Raw genomic sequence first — 15909 nt, forward strand, 5'->3', positions numbered from 1 at the left:
GGATCAGTAATGGGGAAGTGGTGGACTGGATGGACTCGACTGGGGAAGAAGTGAACCTGTGGCAGAAGATGCGACAGTACCCAGGGTCTTGGGCTGAAGGGACTCTGCAACTCCGTTCTTCAATGGCCAAGCAGAAGCTGGGTTTATGAGTTCTTGTCATATTCTACAGGTCCAGCCCTGGCCAGGGCAAATCAGAGGAAGTGACAAAACTAAGAGCAAATATTTCTAATTTAATATGTGTGTGTGTTGGATGTGTATGTACAAGCACGTATTTCTGCAAATCTTATGCTAGCTAGAGTGATGCAGCCTTGTTCCCCTTTAAAAAGCAGGCTCAAGAAAAAGGGCCTCTTTGAAATGTTTTTATTTGTGCACAATCTAGTATATTTCAGAGTCCATTCTTTCTTTCATCATTATGAGATTTAATTAACTTAAAAACCTTTTAAAACAACTTTCTATTTTCTGTCTTAATATTTTTGTTCTTATTTCTCCAGGGAGCCCTGGCTACCTTTGGCATTAGTTTTAGTCTGTAGTTTAAGGTGTACCTGATCTGAGGCTAAGGTTCTAGGAAGCAGTTTTGGGTCGCTAAAGACAGGGCAATATGGGAGAGAGGTAAATAGGTCTTCTCCTTCTCTCTAATTTATACTTTTAATTCATGTTCTACCTGGATAATTTTCTGGAACTTGGCTTTTAACTTGTCTTCTTGTTAAGTAGTTTTCACCTTGCTTGGGTGTATGGTTTTCTTTGATATGAAAAGAAAACTCCCCAGCTCCTTCCAGTTCTATATGCCTTTACTAGACCTCTGGGGAATCCTTATAATGGAGTTAGTTTAGAAAAGCACTTTAATTAGATAATGGCCTTTTGACGGAGTCATGAACATGCCCAGTGAGACCTTCTGGCTGATCCCAGAGGACTTGCATGTCTGAGGGTAAAGTGTTTCACAGCTCATACTGATGTCTCAGAATTTTAAACTGATAACAGCAGTTAATTGAGAGAGAACTCACTTCTCTAATGAAAGATGAGACATCTTCACTCATGTACCACATCTTCCTCAGTGTTTGTGTCTGAGATGTGTTGCTTTGCAGAATATGGTCCACATACCTCTGTATCAGTCAGAAGAGCTAAAGACTATCTAAAATGGCACAGTGCTTGCCCAGACTGGGGACTGTTAGTACTCCAAGATAACGTGGATAGAGAATCTCCCAGTTATTCTGACCTCCTATCTGATGTAGTTTCAGCTCCCATTTTTTCTATTGTTTCCTCAACTTGACCTACATGTAACATGGGTGTGGTAGTGTTGAGGCTTTTTGAAGAGGGTTCTGGTAAAATAACTTTCACTTTCTTATACTCTTACAAACTGACCTTTTTATTCATATGAGTTTATTCCACACAAATTTGTGTGTAGAAGGAGCCTATACCAGAAAAAATCCCTTTCAGTAGAGGCAGTTGCTAGCTGATGGTCCTATAAGGCCACTGGATTGAGGAGGGCAGGTATGGCAGTTTCTATTGCATGTGTGAACTAAACTGAGGAATGTTTAAAAAGGTTTGTTTGGTGTGGATTGACACTGTAATGAAAAGCATAACTTGAGATCCTGTGTTGTAACTTGCTCTTTTGTTTCCCACCCTTGAAATGAATGTGTGCTTCAATAAAGCTTTCTGACTTGTCAAATGTTTTCATTCATTAGTTCTGTGGAAGCCTTTGTGTATGATGTCCTGACTTACTATTGTTCCTTTCTACACGTGGCTTGAAGGGTAAGAACCAGAGTGACAAATGCCTTTCCCTAATCATCATATGCTGATTTGAAGAAAATTTGCCTTTCTCCACATTGCTGCCTGATACTTTTCCTGGGTTTGAACCCCTTGTCCTGTATGTTTGGTATCTACGGAGAGAACTAAAAATCCATCTTAAAAGAGGCACCACTTTTCTATTTCTCAAGTACCAAGGGAAGTCCACCTTTGGCTTTATGGATCCTCCCTTGCTAGAGTAGGGGAGAGATGTTCACATAGGAGCTGAAGAAACACATTCCCTGTTATAAGCACTTCTTTCTAGATTCTTCGATTCTTCTGGGAATTGGGGACTTCTTCCTCTGCTTCTACTACCATCATTGAGGTCTTTTTAAAATATTTTTTAGATGTTGATGGACCTTTATTTTGTTCATTTATTTATATGCAGTGCTGAGAATCAAACCCAGTGCCTCACACATAGTAGGCAAGAGCTCTACCACTGAGCCACAACCCCAGGTCCCCATCATTTAGTTTTGAGAAATAAATAACACAGATGCTAAGTAACCCATCTCTGAATTTAGGCTCTGGGTTTCTAGGTAGAGGCCAAGTGATTCTTGATCTCTTGTGCAAAAAGGTATTAATATTTATCAAATGCCTTTTGATATAAGACTTTATATATTGATCTTTCTATTATACCATATGCAGTATGAAATCTTCCCTTCCTACAGATGAGGAAACTTGAGTCCTTATGATAGAATTGAGATTCGAATCAAGGTCTGATTCTACTGAAGCATGTGAGAATGGTATGTGTGTTATGGGAAGAATCAAAGGAAGGGATGACTCATCTCTTCTAAAATATGGGTTTAATTTACAAAATAGAAAAATCAGAATGTTTTGGTTATTACTTAGCCAGCTTAGTGACTTTATACTGTGTGTGTGTGTGTGTGTGTGTGTGTGTATGTGTATGTATGTGTGTCCCCAGAGAGGTTTAAAGAGAGAAATAGAGATATGTATATATCAGGATCTTGCTAGTCCCTTTGGGCTGGCTGTGGGCCTGGTTCTGCTTTGGTCTCTCTCTCTCTCTCTCTCTCTCTCTCTCTCTCTCTCTCTCTCTCTCTCTTTTTAAATTATTTATTTATTTTTATGTGGTGTTGAGGATGGAACCCAGGCCTCGCATATGCTAGACAAGCACTCTACTACTGAGTCACAACCCCAACCCTACTTCAATCTCTTTCCCCTGCTTTAGGAGTTGGGATTTCTTGAGTCATAATCTACAAAGGAGGTTATAGTAAAACTAGCGAAAGAAAGCAAGATTGACTTGTTTTGACTACTCAAAATGAAATTATAGCTCTTTAGTTGTTTTAAGCTAGAGAAGCATTTACATGCAAGAATCAGGCCCAGGTGGGAACTCTGCTCAGGGAGTAATGAGCCCCCTCTGTTATCTGTTGGGCCTTTGGCTTGCAGTCTATCCTGGCTTGCCACTTGGAATATTAGTGATAAAGACAAGGAAGGGCATTTATCTTCTCCAGTGTGCAATCTTTGCCTTTGGAACCACAGACCTTGTCTAACCAGAAATTCCCCACATGAACTCATTGTATTTTGCCTTCTACCCATAACTCGCCCTTGGCCTTTCAAAGCTTCTGTATTCCCCTGAAGGGAAGATGAAGAAGGGATTTTTTTTTTTGTTCCAAGTTTGATCATTTCTTCCATGTTCCATTCCACCCAGAAGCTGCCTAACATTTTATTTTGCATTTTGAAAATGAGATTTCCACTAAACCCCCAGTGGAAATAGCTTCTCTCTGACTCACTACTACCCCCATATGTTCTGGACTCATGATTTATGTCCTATCACTCTGCTTTAAAGAGCAAATTTTCTTGGGTGGAAAGATGTTCATTTCCCTCTTTCCTCCAGGGACTACTCTGAGTCTTGTATCTGAGTAGGATTTTAGAAGATGGAAACTTTCTTGCTTAGAGTGTTCAACTGACTTTAAATGGGGAGTAGAAAAAGAAGTAGAAGCCAGATGGCAAACTAAGAACATTGACTCTGGAGCCAGACTGCTATTGTTTTAATGCTGACTCTGTCACTAATAAGTGGCACTTATTAGTTATCTTAGGTAGATTGCCTATCCTCACTGAGCTTCAATTCTCTCATCTGTAAAAGGGAGGTAATAACAGTTCCTACCTTATAGGTTTCTTGTGAAGACCTCAGAGTGAATCAGTAGGGTATTTAGAATGGCACTGGCACATAGTGAATGCTTGAGCCTCCCAGCCAGCCTATTTCCTCTACCCTCTAGCTTTCCATTGATGACCCCTGGTTAAAATCAAAGGAAAAGACTGCTTAGTCTTAATTATGACTATGGATTCCATGAACTTATAAAAGAAGGTTCTCAACAGGAAGGGGAAGAACACTTTTCTTTCAAACATTGACACCCCATTGGGTAGGACTGAAGAAGAATCTGGGGCTGGGGATGTAGTTCCATGGTAGAGTGCATGCATAGTCTGTGCAGGGCCATGGGTTCATCTCCTAGCTCACACATATACATACGAAACAAAAACCAGGACTCTGGGGCTCCATTTTCTAAAAGCCCAATAACCCATCCTCAATTTACTTTCAGGCCTGCTCCTTAAGACTTGACTTTGTGCCACTGTAGATCCCACCTGCTCTGTGGCTATCCGAGGAAGTTAATACCTGAGGTGGAGTCTGCTTTCTTTCCCTACTATCTTTAGTGGTAGTTTTGAAGTACCCTAGATCATGGAATGGGAAGGAGGTTCCCCTAATGAAGGAACAATACTGTCTACCTTTTGTTATGGGGAATGGAGGCCTCAGTAGATAGAGGTTCTTGCCTGTGAGCCAGCTGGAAGGGCCAGGAGACAGCATTATGCTGTGACTAGCTATTTCTTCCCAAACTCCCTCCCATGGCAATGTTTTTGTAACTCTCGATGAAGCAATAGTTCAAACAATATTTTTAGCCCAATGCCCTACAAGGGGAAATGACAAATATGTTCAATAATGTTTTGTAGATCCATGCCATCCCATCCCAGCCACAGAGATAGTTAAATTGTAAGGAAAATGCAGCTACACTTCTTGAAGTGTACTGGATGTCTTTTGCAATGGTGCTGCCCTCTGCTGTCACCTCTGGGTATAGGAAGCATTTAAAACACAACTGGTAAGTGAATCAATTTAGAATTTACTTATCTGAAAGACTTTGGAGAGCAGGGCAGAGGCCCGGGTTAGGAAATGAAGACTTCCTATCCCCAATGCACTGCTCAAAGCCTGTACTCAGTCCCTGCTTAGCTTCAGAGTCTCCTCCAGTGCTAACTGAAGCATAGACTTGCTTACGGAAACTATGGCACAGTCCTAAAATGATGTCTAGAAATATCTCTGGATTGGCAAACCTCACTCACCTCAGAATCCTGTCCCTAGAACTGTGGGAAACCATTTCTTTCTTTTATTAGGCCTCAGTTTCAGCTAACTAGGGTAATTTTCCCTTGACATCAACCTTGCCCTGGCTCAAGTTCACTCGCAGACATCCCTTTGCTCCCGGCGCTGGATCAGTTCCTGGTTGCTGAGCAGGTAGTCATCAATGAATGTGAAGATTTCCTCAGGGGTTACAGGTTCCATGTAGCGTTCCCGATCAATACCCTGCTTGTCAATCAGCACCATATTGAAGTAGGAGCGAGTAAGGCGCTGAAATTGCCTAGAGAGAGCAGCCCAGGAAGGTGTGAGACTTGTCTGGGCATTTGTCCCACAGGGCTCTACTACCCTCTGATCTTTCACAGCTCCACTGATGGACTAGTCCCTCCCAAATCCCATCTCCATCCCCTCTACTACCTATCTATCTCAAGTTTCTTTGCTTTTTTCTGCTAAAGTCCAAATCTTGCTGATTCTATGTGTTTAGCACTGCTAAGCTCTCCCTTCCTCATCCCAGCTGGGGCAACTTTGTTATTACTAGGCTGTGCTTCTATTGTAGACTCCTTTAAGCAGGACTAAGAATCCTGCATGGAAAAACTCCAGGGGGTGCCCATCATAGACATGATGATACACATGCACATTATACATGGCAACCCTGAAGGTGATAAATACTACCTGATTAACTATTCCATCCAAGGCGGCAAGTCTGCAGTGTCCTTCCTCTGAGTATTTCTTAGTCTTTCTAATTGAGACTGAATATCCCCACTAATATTGAGCCCTGGAGGCAGGTATTGTTTCTAGAACAGACAACACAGATGGCTTTACTGTCCCTGAGTATATGTGGAAGCACTGGAAGGCTGATAATGTATAGATGATGAGAAAAGTCAACTTCTACCACCTGTCACTTCTAACCTCTTCCCTATGGGCTGATGGATATGATTCAGATTTTAGTGCCTTAAGAAGCCTTTTGGAGACAGACAGTAAAAAGAGAAAGTCATGAAGCAACAGGATCTCAGGCTGCTATGAGTCAAGTTTGGGTTAACTGTCTCAGTCCTGACTGTGCTTCAAAGTTACCTGAGGTGCCATTATAAAAAACCACAAAGGTGGGGCCTGGTAATTGCATTTTCAAGCCCCATTTGATTCACATGCCTTGCCAGTGTTAAGAATCACTCTCTGGTCTTACCTATATGCATCCATAAGAGTTCAAACACAAGAAGTAATTCAAGAGAGTAGTTTTGTCACAACCCTCTGTTGCTAGTGTCCTGCCTAGGGTTTCTGCCCATCCCCAACCTATAGCCTCCCAGCCTGGACCTGAGCTCCTCGATGATGCTGGCTGACAGCTGTTGCTCCCGGATGCGCCCCACCTCCTGAGGTGGCTGCCCCACCAGCTCAATGATGGTCACATGCCGCAGGTCCAGTCCACAGGTGGATTGCTGGGAAGAGGGAGAGAACATTTAATGGAACAGGCCTTTGCCCTCAAATCTCAGGCTACTTGATTGATTCCTTCTGGGACCACATGAGGCAGTGTGGGACAGGAGGGGGCTTCTCCTGCAATGATCACACAATCATAGGATCACACAATCATAGGATCACACAGATCACAATATGAGATCTACAAAACCTTTTCCTTCCATCAGTCCTACAAAATTGTTCCATTCCTTCTACTGAAGTGTATGAAACTGGTTATACAATGAGGAATAGAAAAGAGAAGCATAATTATTAAGCTGCTACTGCGGGAACATAATCAATCATTGCTTAGCTTTTCATAGGTTTTAAACTACTTAGGTTCTTAATGGATGGCTATTGTGATATGATAATAATGACTGTTGTTTCTTATTTATTTACATTTATTTAATACTTTGTAGAAATCAACTAATTTAATCCTTACAATAGACCTAACAAGGTAGGTGGTGTCATTCTGAAGAGGCAAAAGTAACTTGCCCAAATTTGTATGACAATAAGATGATGAGCAAAGATTCAGACTGAGGACTTATACCACTTACCCAAGTATGTCCTCTTTATCACTAGGCTACATCCCAGGGCCTTCTCTCAGTCGATTTATCCAAAATAATGGCCAGTGGTCTTTATCCCCTTAATTGCCTTCTTTACACTGGGTAGCAAACTCCTGTAACCCTACCTATACTGGCTCTTTGTCCTGCTTTGTCCAGTAAGGTCTCCAATTAGCCAGTTGCCAGAATGAGGCTTAAAGTAGTATTGAACATTCCCTGGTGCCCCGCATCTGTTTTGCCTTTGATCTCCTCCTCTCATCCTGACCTCAAAGTCACTGTCCTTGCTGGCAGATTCCTTTTTTTTCTTGCTTCCCATTAAACTAAACTGTTGATTTTGTCTGTTTTATTTTTTGGATCCATGGAGATATAAGGTCCTTTTTGGTCTAGACTCCCAGGTTCACCTTTTTGGCTAAACTGCTGCCGTCATGGGCCTCTTAACATTGACTTGACAACTTCTATGATTCAACCTTTAGGAAACCCCTAAATAGCTGCTTAATTTACCTAAATATTTGGCCCCTTGAAGCTCCCTAGAGCCACTTAGTCATGTCAGAACATTCTCTTTAGCAACCTAGTGTGTTCTTTTTATAAGTCCTCATGGTCATATCTATTCTGTCCTATTTACCTCTCCTTTCCCCAGTAGTGAGTTTGGCTAGGTATCTCTTAGTATGTTAAAAATAATTGTTATGGTTTGGATATGAGGTATCCCCCGAAAAAAGCTCCTATGTTAAGGCAGGGGGTGAAATGATTAGATTATGAGTGCCATAATCTAATCAGTGAATTAATCCATTTGATGGATGAATAATTTGAAAGGACCACTATATGGTTGGTAACTGTAAGCAAGTAGAATGTGGCTGGAAGAAGTAGGTAACTGGGAATGTGCCCTTGGGGGTTATATATTTTTGTCCCTGTTTCCCTGTAACTGCTTGCATGCTCCCTGGATGCCATGAGCTGAGGAGTTTTCCTCTGCTTTGCCCTTTTTCCATGATGTTCTGCTTTACCTCAGGCCCAGAGCAATGGAGTAGGCCAACTATGAACTGAACCCCTGAAACTATGATCCTAAAATAAACTTTAATTTGCTAAATCAGTCATAGCGATGCAAAGCTAACACAATCATCGTACAACTTTATTTTTACTTTGAGATATCACAATCACTGTCCTACTGGTAGTGGTTGAGAGCACAAACACTGCAGCTAGACTGCCTGGGTTCAATCCCACGTGTACCACTTACTATATAGTGACTCTGAGTAAATCACTTAATCTCACTATGTCTCAGTTCCCCCACCTATTTAATGGAGATTATAATAGCATATACCTTACAAGGACTATTGTGAGAATTAGATGAGTATATGCAAAACATGTAGATCAGAACCAGGTTCTGATCTAAGTGTTCCTTAGTGCTATTATTCCTTGAAAACACAAATGGATTTAACTCCTAGAATTGACATTTGATCTTATCTGTCTTATAAGTCTCTCTAGAGTGCTTTGTCACACTCCCTTCCCAACCTTCACCCAGTCCCCCAAAAGTCACATCTACTACTTCAGTGGCCTTGTTGCCTTTTCAGTAAAAGCACAGCAGGTTTTAGCAATCTACTAAATACATCTAGGATATAACTGATCAAATGCTACCAAGTAAAAGTTTGAAGAAGTGGGATTTGTGCTGCAGAAAGCAATAATTTGATTTGAGAAAGATAAGAAGGTAAAAAAAGGAGCTAAGTCCTCTTTAGGGGAGTGGGCCTTACCTGTAGCATAGAGATTTGCATTTTATAATATCGGTTGGAGGGATCAGGAGCTGAGATGATCAGGAGTCGCTGTTTCTCATAGAACTGATCCAGGAGGCCAGCAGCTGAGTTGACATTGACATTAATTTTCATGGCTAGGGCAGATGCAGACGGTCAGTCAGAGACTGTCCTTTTCTTTCACACCGATTGGGTAATGCTAACATCTTGAGGAGTTCCAGTTTTTGAATTAATCTTTCTGGTTGTTTCTCCCTTCCCTGGAAAGAAATCCTGAAAGAAACTTGGAGATTTTAAACTCTTCTTGGGGTAGGCATATTCTAGGTGGAATGTTGCCCCTCATAATAGATGTGTCTCAGAAGACCCTATTCCCGCATCATTCACATCACTATTAGACCCCTAAGCTATGGGGGAATCCTCCAGAGTACCCTTGATTAACTCTTCCCATTTCCTGATTTCACTCACGAGTACAGATAGGTGGTGATCCCGACCACTGGCGACTGGATTGGCAGACCCGGGAGGGGGTTCCCTGGCGCTCATAACCACCATCACAGTGGTATTCACAGGTGGCACCATAGTTGTCGCCTGCTGAGGTGCAGGTGAGGTAGCCATGCTGCGGTGGTTTCAGAACTGGGCAGCGTCTCACTGTCAGGGAGAAATTCAAGTTAGGGATTATGGTGTTTCTAGAAGGTGCCTACTCTGGGCTTTCTAGAACTTGAGATAATCAGGATGATTTTCTATATTTCCAATGATTGGAGATAGAGCAAGAATTTTCATTTCTTAAGGAATTAAATTTGAAATATAAACAGAGATTAGAAACACCGGTTAATATATACATTGTCTTCAAAAAACTATGAATCTGTGAAAGAAAATATTGTCATCTATGTTTACAGATACTATGATGCCCTGTATGAATATGAACACCTTGCAGAATTACTTTTTATAGTAGAAATAAGTTGGAAGAGTGGTAAATGTTCATGACTGGGAGGATTAATCAAATCATGATATATTCTTAGAGCATAATGTTATGCTGTCATTGATAATATTTCTGAAGAAATCTTAAAGAATATGGGAGAGCTGGGGTTGTGGCTCAGCGGTAGAGTGCTCCCCTAGCACATGGGAGGCCCTGGGTTCGATCCTCAGCACCACATAAAAATAAATAAAATAAAAAAGGAATATGGAAAATATGTTTTAATGAAAAATGAAAAGTGTGATACATGATTAAATACACAGCCTAATCTCAATATTATGTTTGTCAAGTATGCATAGAGAAAAGACTGGAAAGGAAATGCCAAAAGGTTAATAGCAATTGCCTCTAGATGATGGGGTCATAGATTTTTTTTTCACTTTATATAGTTCTTTATTTTTTGGATATCCAGTAATGAGTATGAATTATTTTTATAATGAGAAAAGCAAAACAAACCAATGTGACACAAAGCAAAGGTGGAAGAATCAAGTAGACAACACTACCTGTTTCAGAAGAAGTGAGTGATTCAGATTGAAGATTGATGAGATTTGATAATTTTGAAAGTCAAGAAAAGAAATGGGGGAGTTGGGGTTGTGGCTCAGTGGTAGAGTACTTGCCTGGCATGTGTGAGGCACTGGGTTTGATCCTCAGCACCACATAACAATGAATAAAAATAAAATAAAGCTATTGTGTCCATTTACAACTATTTTTTTTAAAGAAAAGAAATGGATACAGAGTATCTTCATGAATTTTATCTAGTTTTAGGAGAATAAGAAAAAAGAGTCAAAGTTTTTGTAGCATTTGTATGTACATGTAATGGAAGCTTCATTAATGAACCTGTTTTGGTGAAGCCTGTTTCAGGCATAGAGAGGAGAGGGTCATCGTGGGCTTATAGAAACTCAGGGTAGAGCAGGAACAATGAACAATGTAAAAACTGAAGAATTTTCTTCTGACCTTGTACTTTCACAATGAACTTGCAGCTGGCCCGGTTATAAGATCGGTCATAGGCGGTGTAACGAATCACATACTCTCCTTCAGGAAAGTGAGAACCAGGCTCTGGGCCCCGAAGTGTTACCCTGATTGAGATAGGATGAAGGAGCTACTGAGGAAAAAGATACTTAGAATTGAGATCTGAAGAACATAATCACTGTGGTCTCAGCCTGTACAGTTTCAATATGAACAGACTGAGGGACTGGGAGATGCTGTTGGAAAGCATGTGTTACTGAAGCTCACCTGGTGATGGTACCATCAGCAGAATCTTTCACCACGGGTGGGTCCCAGTAGACTCTAGCAGTCAGTTTCTCTGGCTCTGCTATCTTCTCACGTGAGTGGGGACAATGGATCTTGGGAGGATCTATGTCTATGAAGGTCAAAAATCAAGTGTCAATTTGTGGGCCCCCTGCCTTCCCTGGAGGGGACCCATTGAAACAATACCACACACCACTGGGTAAGTAGAAAGTTCAAGGTTTTCAGGGAGACTGGGGAAAGAAGCCTGACTCTAGGGGAAGTAATCATTTTGTTAAGCTTGTGCTCATGGGGCCCCCTTCATAGTGAGCAGGAATATCTTTGCAATTAGAATTCCATTTTGCTTGTGGACATAATGCTAGGATGACTCTTTGCAGCAGGAAAAATAGGAGCAACTGGCATTTACCTACACATACAGGCTCGCCTCCACTCCATCGCCCATCTTCCATGCAGATTCGGCTGCGGTCACCTTCTAGGTGGTAGCCACTAGAACAACTATAGTCACAGCGGGAGTCAAGAAGCACTCCATTTGTGCAGCTGTAGGTGCCACTAGTGATGAATGGCAGTGCATGACATCTCATCTCTAAGAGAGAAGCAAGTGGCAAGCTCAGTGGCCTGTGGGACTAACTGGAGGTGATGCATCTAGCTCATGGAGAACCATATCAGAGACAATGAATATACAGAAACCTGACCCAAACTGCTTTACATTTTTATGCCACACTGCTTTCCCCCTGAACTGCCTTTTTAATTTTCATATTACAAGGTGTAGAAGCACTCTTGGTGTATGTGCAAGGGGGTGGGGGTGTCTCAAAGAAGTAAATTACCTGTCCAAGCACTTGAACTTCAGAGTCAGACCTGAGCTGGCATGCCAGCTGTACCTCTTATTTGCTCTATGACTTGAAAAATTGCCTAATCTCTATTAGTCTCAGTGTTTTTTTTTTAAATTGTAAAATGTGTATGCTTCACAACATTGTTGTACAAATTAACAGATACAATGCCTATAAACCTCTAGGCTCATTTAGAGCCTCAGCAGTTGTTAGTTTTCATCTCTTGTTCCTCAGATGCTATAAGCTCTTGAGTATGCTCAAAGCTTCTTTTGAGTATCATTTCAATGCTTGCACAGCCACTTCTCACTTACATGCCAGAGTGGGATGGCTTTATGTCCATGTGATAGTACAAGTCAGGCCAGTGCCTGAAGGGCAGGTGTGGTGGTATTTGATTAAGGAGGAATCTGTGTGCTTTAGATACCACGTGGTGTATCAGAGACTGCCACCATGAAATAATTGTAACCCTGTGTTTGTGGAAGTCTTGTTTGTGATAATTGATACTTAAGAGAAGTAGGGCTATATATTTCTTTAGATTGTCTTAGTTCAAATCCTGCATAAGTTGAATATTTGAAACTTTGAATGAAGATTCTATATAAGCTACTTTCGTTTTGTTTCTTGGCCAAACCAGATTTCAAGTTTATTGCCTTTTTTGTTTTCCAATATCTGATATGTAAAAACCTATGCAAAAATGATCTCCTTGAAATTAGAGCCAAGAGAAAAGTTTGTGTCTTCAGATGAATTTGTTTGTTTAGTATTATATGACAGTGAAAATAATAGATCCAAAGTGTTTGTCCTTTTGTCTCTTACAAGGAAGCTCAAAGCTAGATTTAATGCTCAGTGTAATAATCAACTCAATCTAGGAACCTGGAAATATGCATGCCTCCGTTCTTTTAACTGGTTTTATGCTTGCTTATAATTTATAGCTTTGTTTATTTCAATTTGTCAGGCCAATTCAAATTTATTTTGGAAATAATGGGGTTTAAATCCTAAAACAACTTAATTACAGTCACCCAGAGGATGGTACTGACTTCTTTCTGGCTATCAGGCTTCTCCTCTACTCCACACCAACTTCTCTGACCAACCTCATTTCTCTGAATGCTCAGTCCTCTGCGTCCAGGTATACAACATTCATGTGCACACATTTCTATCCCATTAGGCTATAAGTGGCCTGAGGGTAGGTGAGGAATTGAGTAAGCTCTTGCAGTGACCAATACAGGCCCCCTATACAATACAGGATGTCCTACAAATAGTATTCAGTGATGGACACATGAATATTCAAAGCTCATCTGCTAAAAGGAGGTAGACTATGGAGTTTGAATAATAGCTGGGGGTTTGGATGTTAAAGGGAGACATGGTTTGGGATGTGTGTCTATTAATATCCTTATATCCTAACCTTAGGGATTCTCCTTTCTGACTTTTGGAAGAAAATGAATAATAGCAGAGACGTTTCATAGCTTCACTGGCAAGGCATTCTAAGGCTATAGGCCAGGAAGAACAGAACTTGACCACAAATGGGAAAGAATCTGAAACTGTATATCCTCCAGAACTCCAAAAGAAGGCCCAGGTCCACATCAGGCCTTGGGGTCAAGCCTCAACCTCCTACATGCACTTCTGAGTTCCCTGAGTTGGAAGGGCTGGCTGTTACTTAAATGCCCAAATCACTCAGACAGTAACTACAGGAATAGAAAATAAAGTAGAATGTTAGGATGAGGAAATGCCTCAATGGGGGGGGGGCTCTGGAAAATTCCCAATTTAAACTTGAAAGAAAGGCATAATAACACCTCCAGGGAGATACCCTCAGTGACTGGCTGGCATCTCTCATGCTCATGTCAGCATGTGCACACATGCAACTTACGCCTGCAGTAGGCAGTTCCAGACCAACGGCGGTTTGGCAGGCATTGCACTGATCTCCGTCCAATCAGTCGAAAGCCACGGTCACAGGAGAGCTCGCAACGAGTACCTAGGCTACTGTGATAATTTTCTCCCCTTGGTGAGTAGCATGTGGCTTCTCCATCCTGGATATTTAATGTGTAACACCATCGGGGGACTGTAGCAACAGGAGAAAAGTAAGCTAGAATCATAATAATTAAGACAGTATGGTGTTGGTAAAAGGGCAGTAACATATCAATGGGACAGAACAGCGATCTCAGAAATAGATCTACACCAGTGTACCAAAATGATTTTTTGACAAAGTTGCCAAAACAATACAATGGAGGAAAGGACCTTTCAGACAAATGGAGCTGGAACAATTGAAACTTCATAGGAAGACAGAAAGGAGAGAGAGAAAGAAAAGAAAAGGGAAAAAAGAAAAGACAAACTAATACAAGAAATTATACAAAAATTAATTCAAAATGGATGATGTACTTAAGTGTAAAAAAGAAAAATACAAAACTTGTAGGAAAAAAACTTAGTAGAAAATCACTGGGAATGAGGACTAGGCGAAAAAGTCTAAAATATAACACCAAAACTGCAATTCATAAAAAGTCAATAAGTTGGACATTGTCAAAATTAAAATATTTTGCTCTATGAAAGGCACTATTAAGAGATCAAAGACAAGGCACAAATTGGTAGAAAATAGTTGCAAACTACATATCCAACAAAGGACTAATATCTCAAATATAAAAAGAACTATCAAAAGTCAACAGTAAAAAAAGCAAACAATCTAGCTATAACATGGACAAAGGATGAACAGACATATTACCAAAGTACTGATGGTAAATAAGCACATGAAAAGGTGTTGAGCATTATTAGACATTAAAAATGCAAATTAAAACCACAATGAGATATCATTAGTAGAAACATTAGAATGTCTAAATTTTAAAAAATGGCAGTAATAAAGAGAGACATTGGAACTCTCATACATGGCTGGTGGAAATGCAAAAACATAGCTGCTTTGGAAAATAATTTAGTAGTTTCTTATGAAGGTAATAATAAATCTTATTGCAAAGAAAATATGTTTACTAAATGATTTTGAAATACACTTTAAGGTATTTTCCCAAGTGAAATGAAAACCTGAGTTCACACCAAAATCCTATACAGAAAAGTTTTTTTTTTGGATGTGCTATTTTTTAAAGTTAAAGTGAATCTCATTATCATGTACATCCACAAGACTGGGATCCTAATTAGAATAAGATATATTCCAACCTTGTATATTCTACTGTCATGTATAAAAAGAACAAATTAAAATTTTGAAAATAATATTTTAATATACACAAATGTTTAAAGTTATTCTATCATAATTGCCAAAAGCTGGAAATATATGTCTTTCTATGGGTGAATGATTAAACTAACTTTAGTTTATCCATATACAAGGATGAAGCGCTGATACATGCAACAACATAAATAAATCTCAAAAGCAGTTTGGGAAGTGAAGGAAGCCAGATTCCAAAGACTGCATTTTGTAGGATTCCATTATATGACAAAGCTATAGGGACACATTCAGGCAAAAATATAGGGACAGGATGCAGATCAGTGGTTGTTGAAGATGAGGGGTTGAGGTCAGGGATAATCTCAAAGGAGTAGCACTGGGCAAGTTTTGGAGGCAATGTAAGTATTTTGTATTATCTTGGTTGATATCCCACTCTATGCATTTGTCAAAACACACAGAACTATATTCCCCCCAAAATGAAGTCTACTATATGTGAATGTAAAACAAAAAATAATTAAAACACAAAAATATACATTAGAGATAGAAAAGGAAAGTGACAGCAAAGAAGGTTGCTTAGAAATGAAAGTCTAATCTCAGTTCAGTACTGAGCAAAAGAGGTTACAGGGTATCATAAAGATGCCTCACAGACTGTACGAAATAAATAAATGACTCTTCAATGGGTTTGGATTTTAAAGAGACACATGTAAACAAATGGAGGGCCACCTGTCCAAGGAGGTTTATACAGCATGTACCACATCTGTTTGCCTAAGGTTGGGAAGATTAAAGCCCCATGTGAGCTGATTTGATTCCCAAATCCTAGGGACAAGAACAAACAAACAAACAAAA

General features: G+C 40.2%; 2 protein-coding genes across 5 annotated transcripts in view; one reads left to right on the plus strand and one right to left on the minus strand.

The window, feature by feature from the left end:
* Sytl4 (synaptotagmin like 4) overlaps positions 1–1666 on the plus strand; it is a 61890-nt gene extending 60224 nt beyond the window's left edge. For both annotated transcript variants that reach the window (XM_071606279.1, XM_071606280.1), the window contains one exon: positions 1–1666. In XM_071606279.1, coding sequence (XP_071462380.1) covers positions 1–149 — 149 coding nt within the window. In that variant the 3' untranslated portion in view covers positions 150–1666.
* Srpx2 (sushi repeat containing protein X-linked 2) overlaps positions 1664–15909 on the minus strand; it is a 27012-nt gene continuing 12766 nt past the window's right edge. For 2 of the 3 annotated variants that reach the window (XM_071606281.1, XM_071606282.1), the window contains exons 4-11: positions 13771–13962; positions 11495–11671; positions 11077–11203; positions 10798–10919; positions 9342–9521; positions 8883–9016; positions 6446–6567; positions 1664–5420 (exon numbers count right to left, since the gene is read on the minus strand). In XM_071606281.1, coding sequence (XP_071462382.1) covers positions 5240–5420; positions 6446–6567; positions 8883–9016; positions 9342–9521; positions 10798–10919; positions 11077–11203; positions 11495–11671; positions 13771–13962 — 1235 coding nt within the window. In that variant the 3' untranslated portion in view covers positions 1664–5239. The remainder of the gene's footprint in view (positions 5421–6445; positions 6568–8882; positions 9017–9341; positions 9522–10797; positions 10920–11076; positions 11204–11494; positions 11672–13770; positions 13963–15909) is intronic. The other variant, XM_071606283.1, reaches the window with a different exon arrangement.

Source organism: Marmota flaviventris, chromosome X, assembly GCF_047511675.1.
Source record: "Marmota flaviventris isolate mMarFla1 chromosome X, mMarFla1.hap1, whole genome shotgun sequence".
In the NCBI taxonomy this organism is placed as follows: domain Eukaryota; kingdom Metazoa; phylum Chordata; class Mammalia; order Rodentia; family Sciuridae; genus Marmota; species Marmota flaviventris.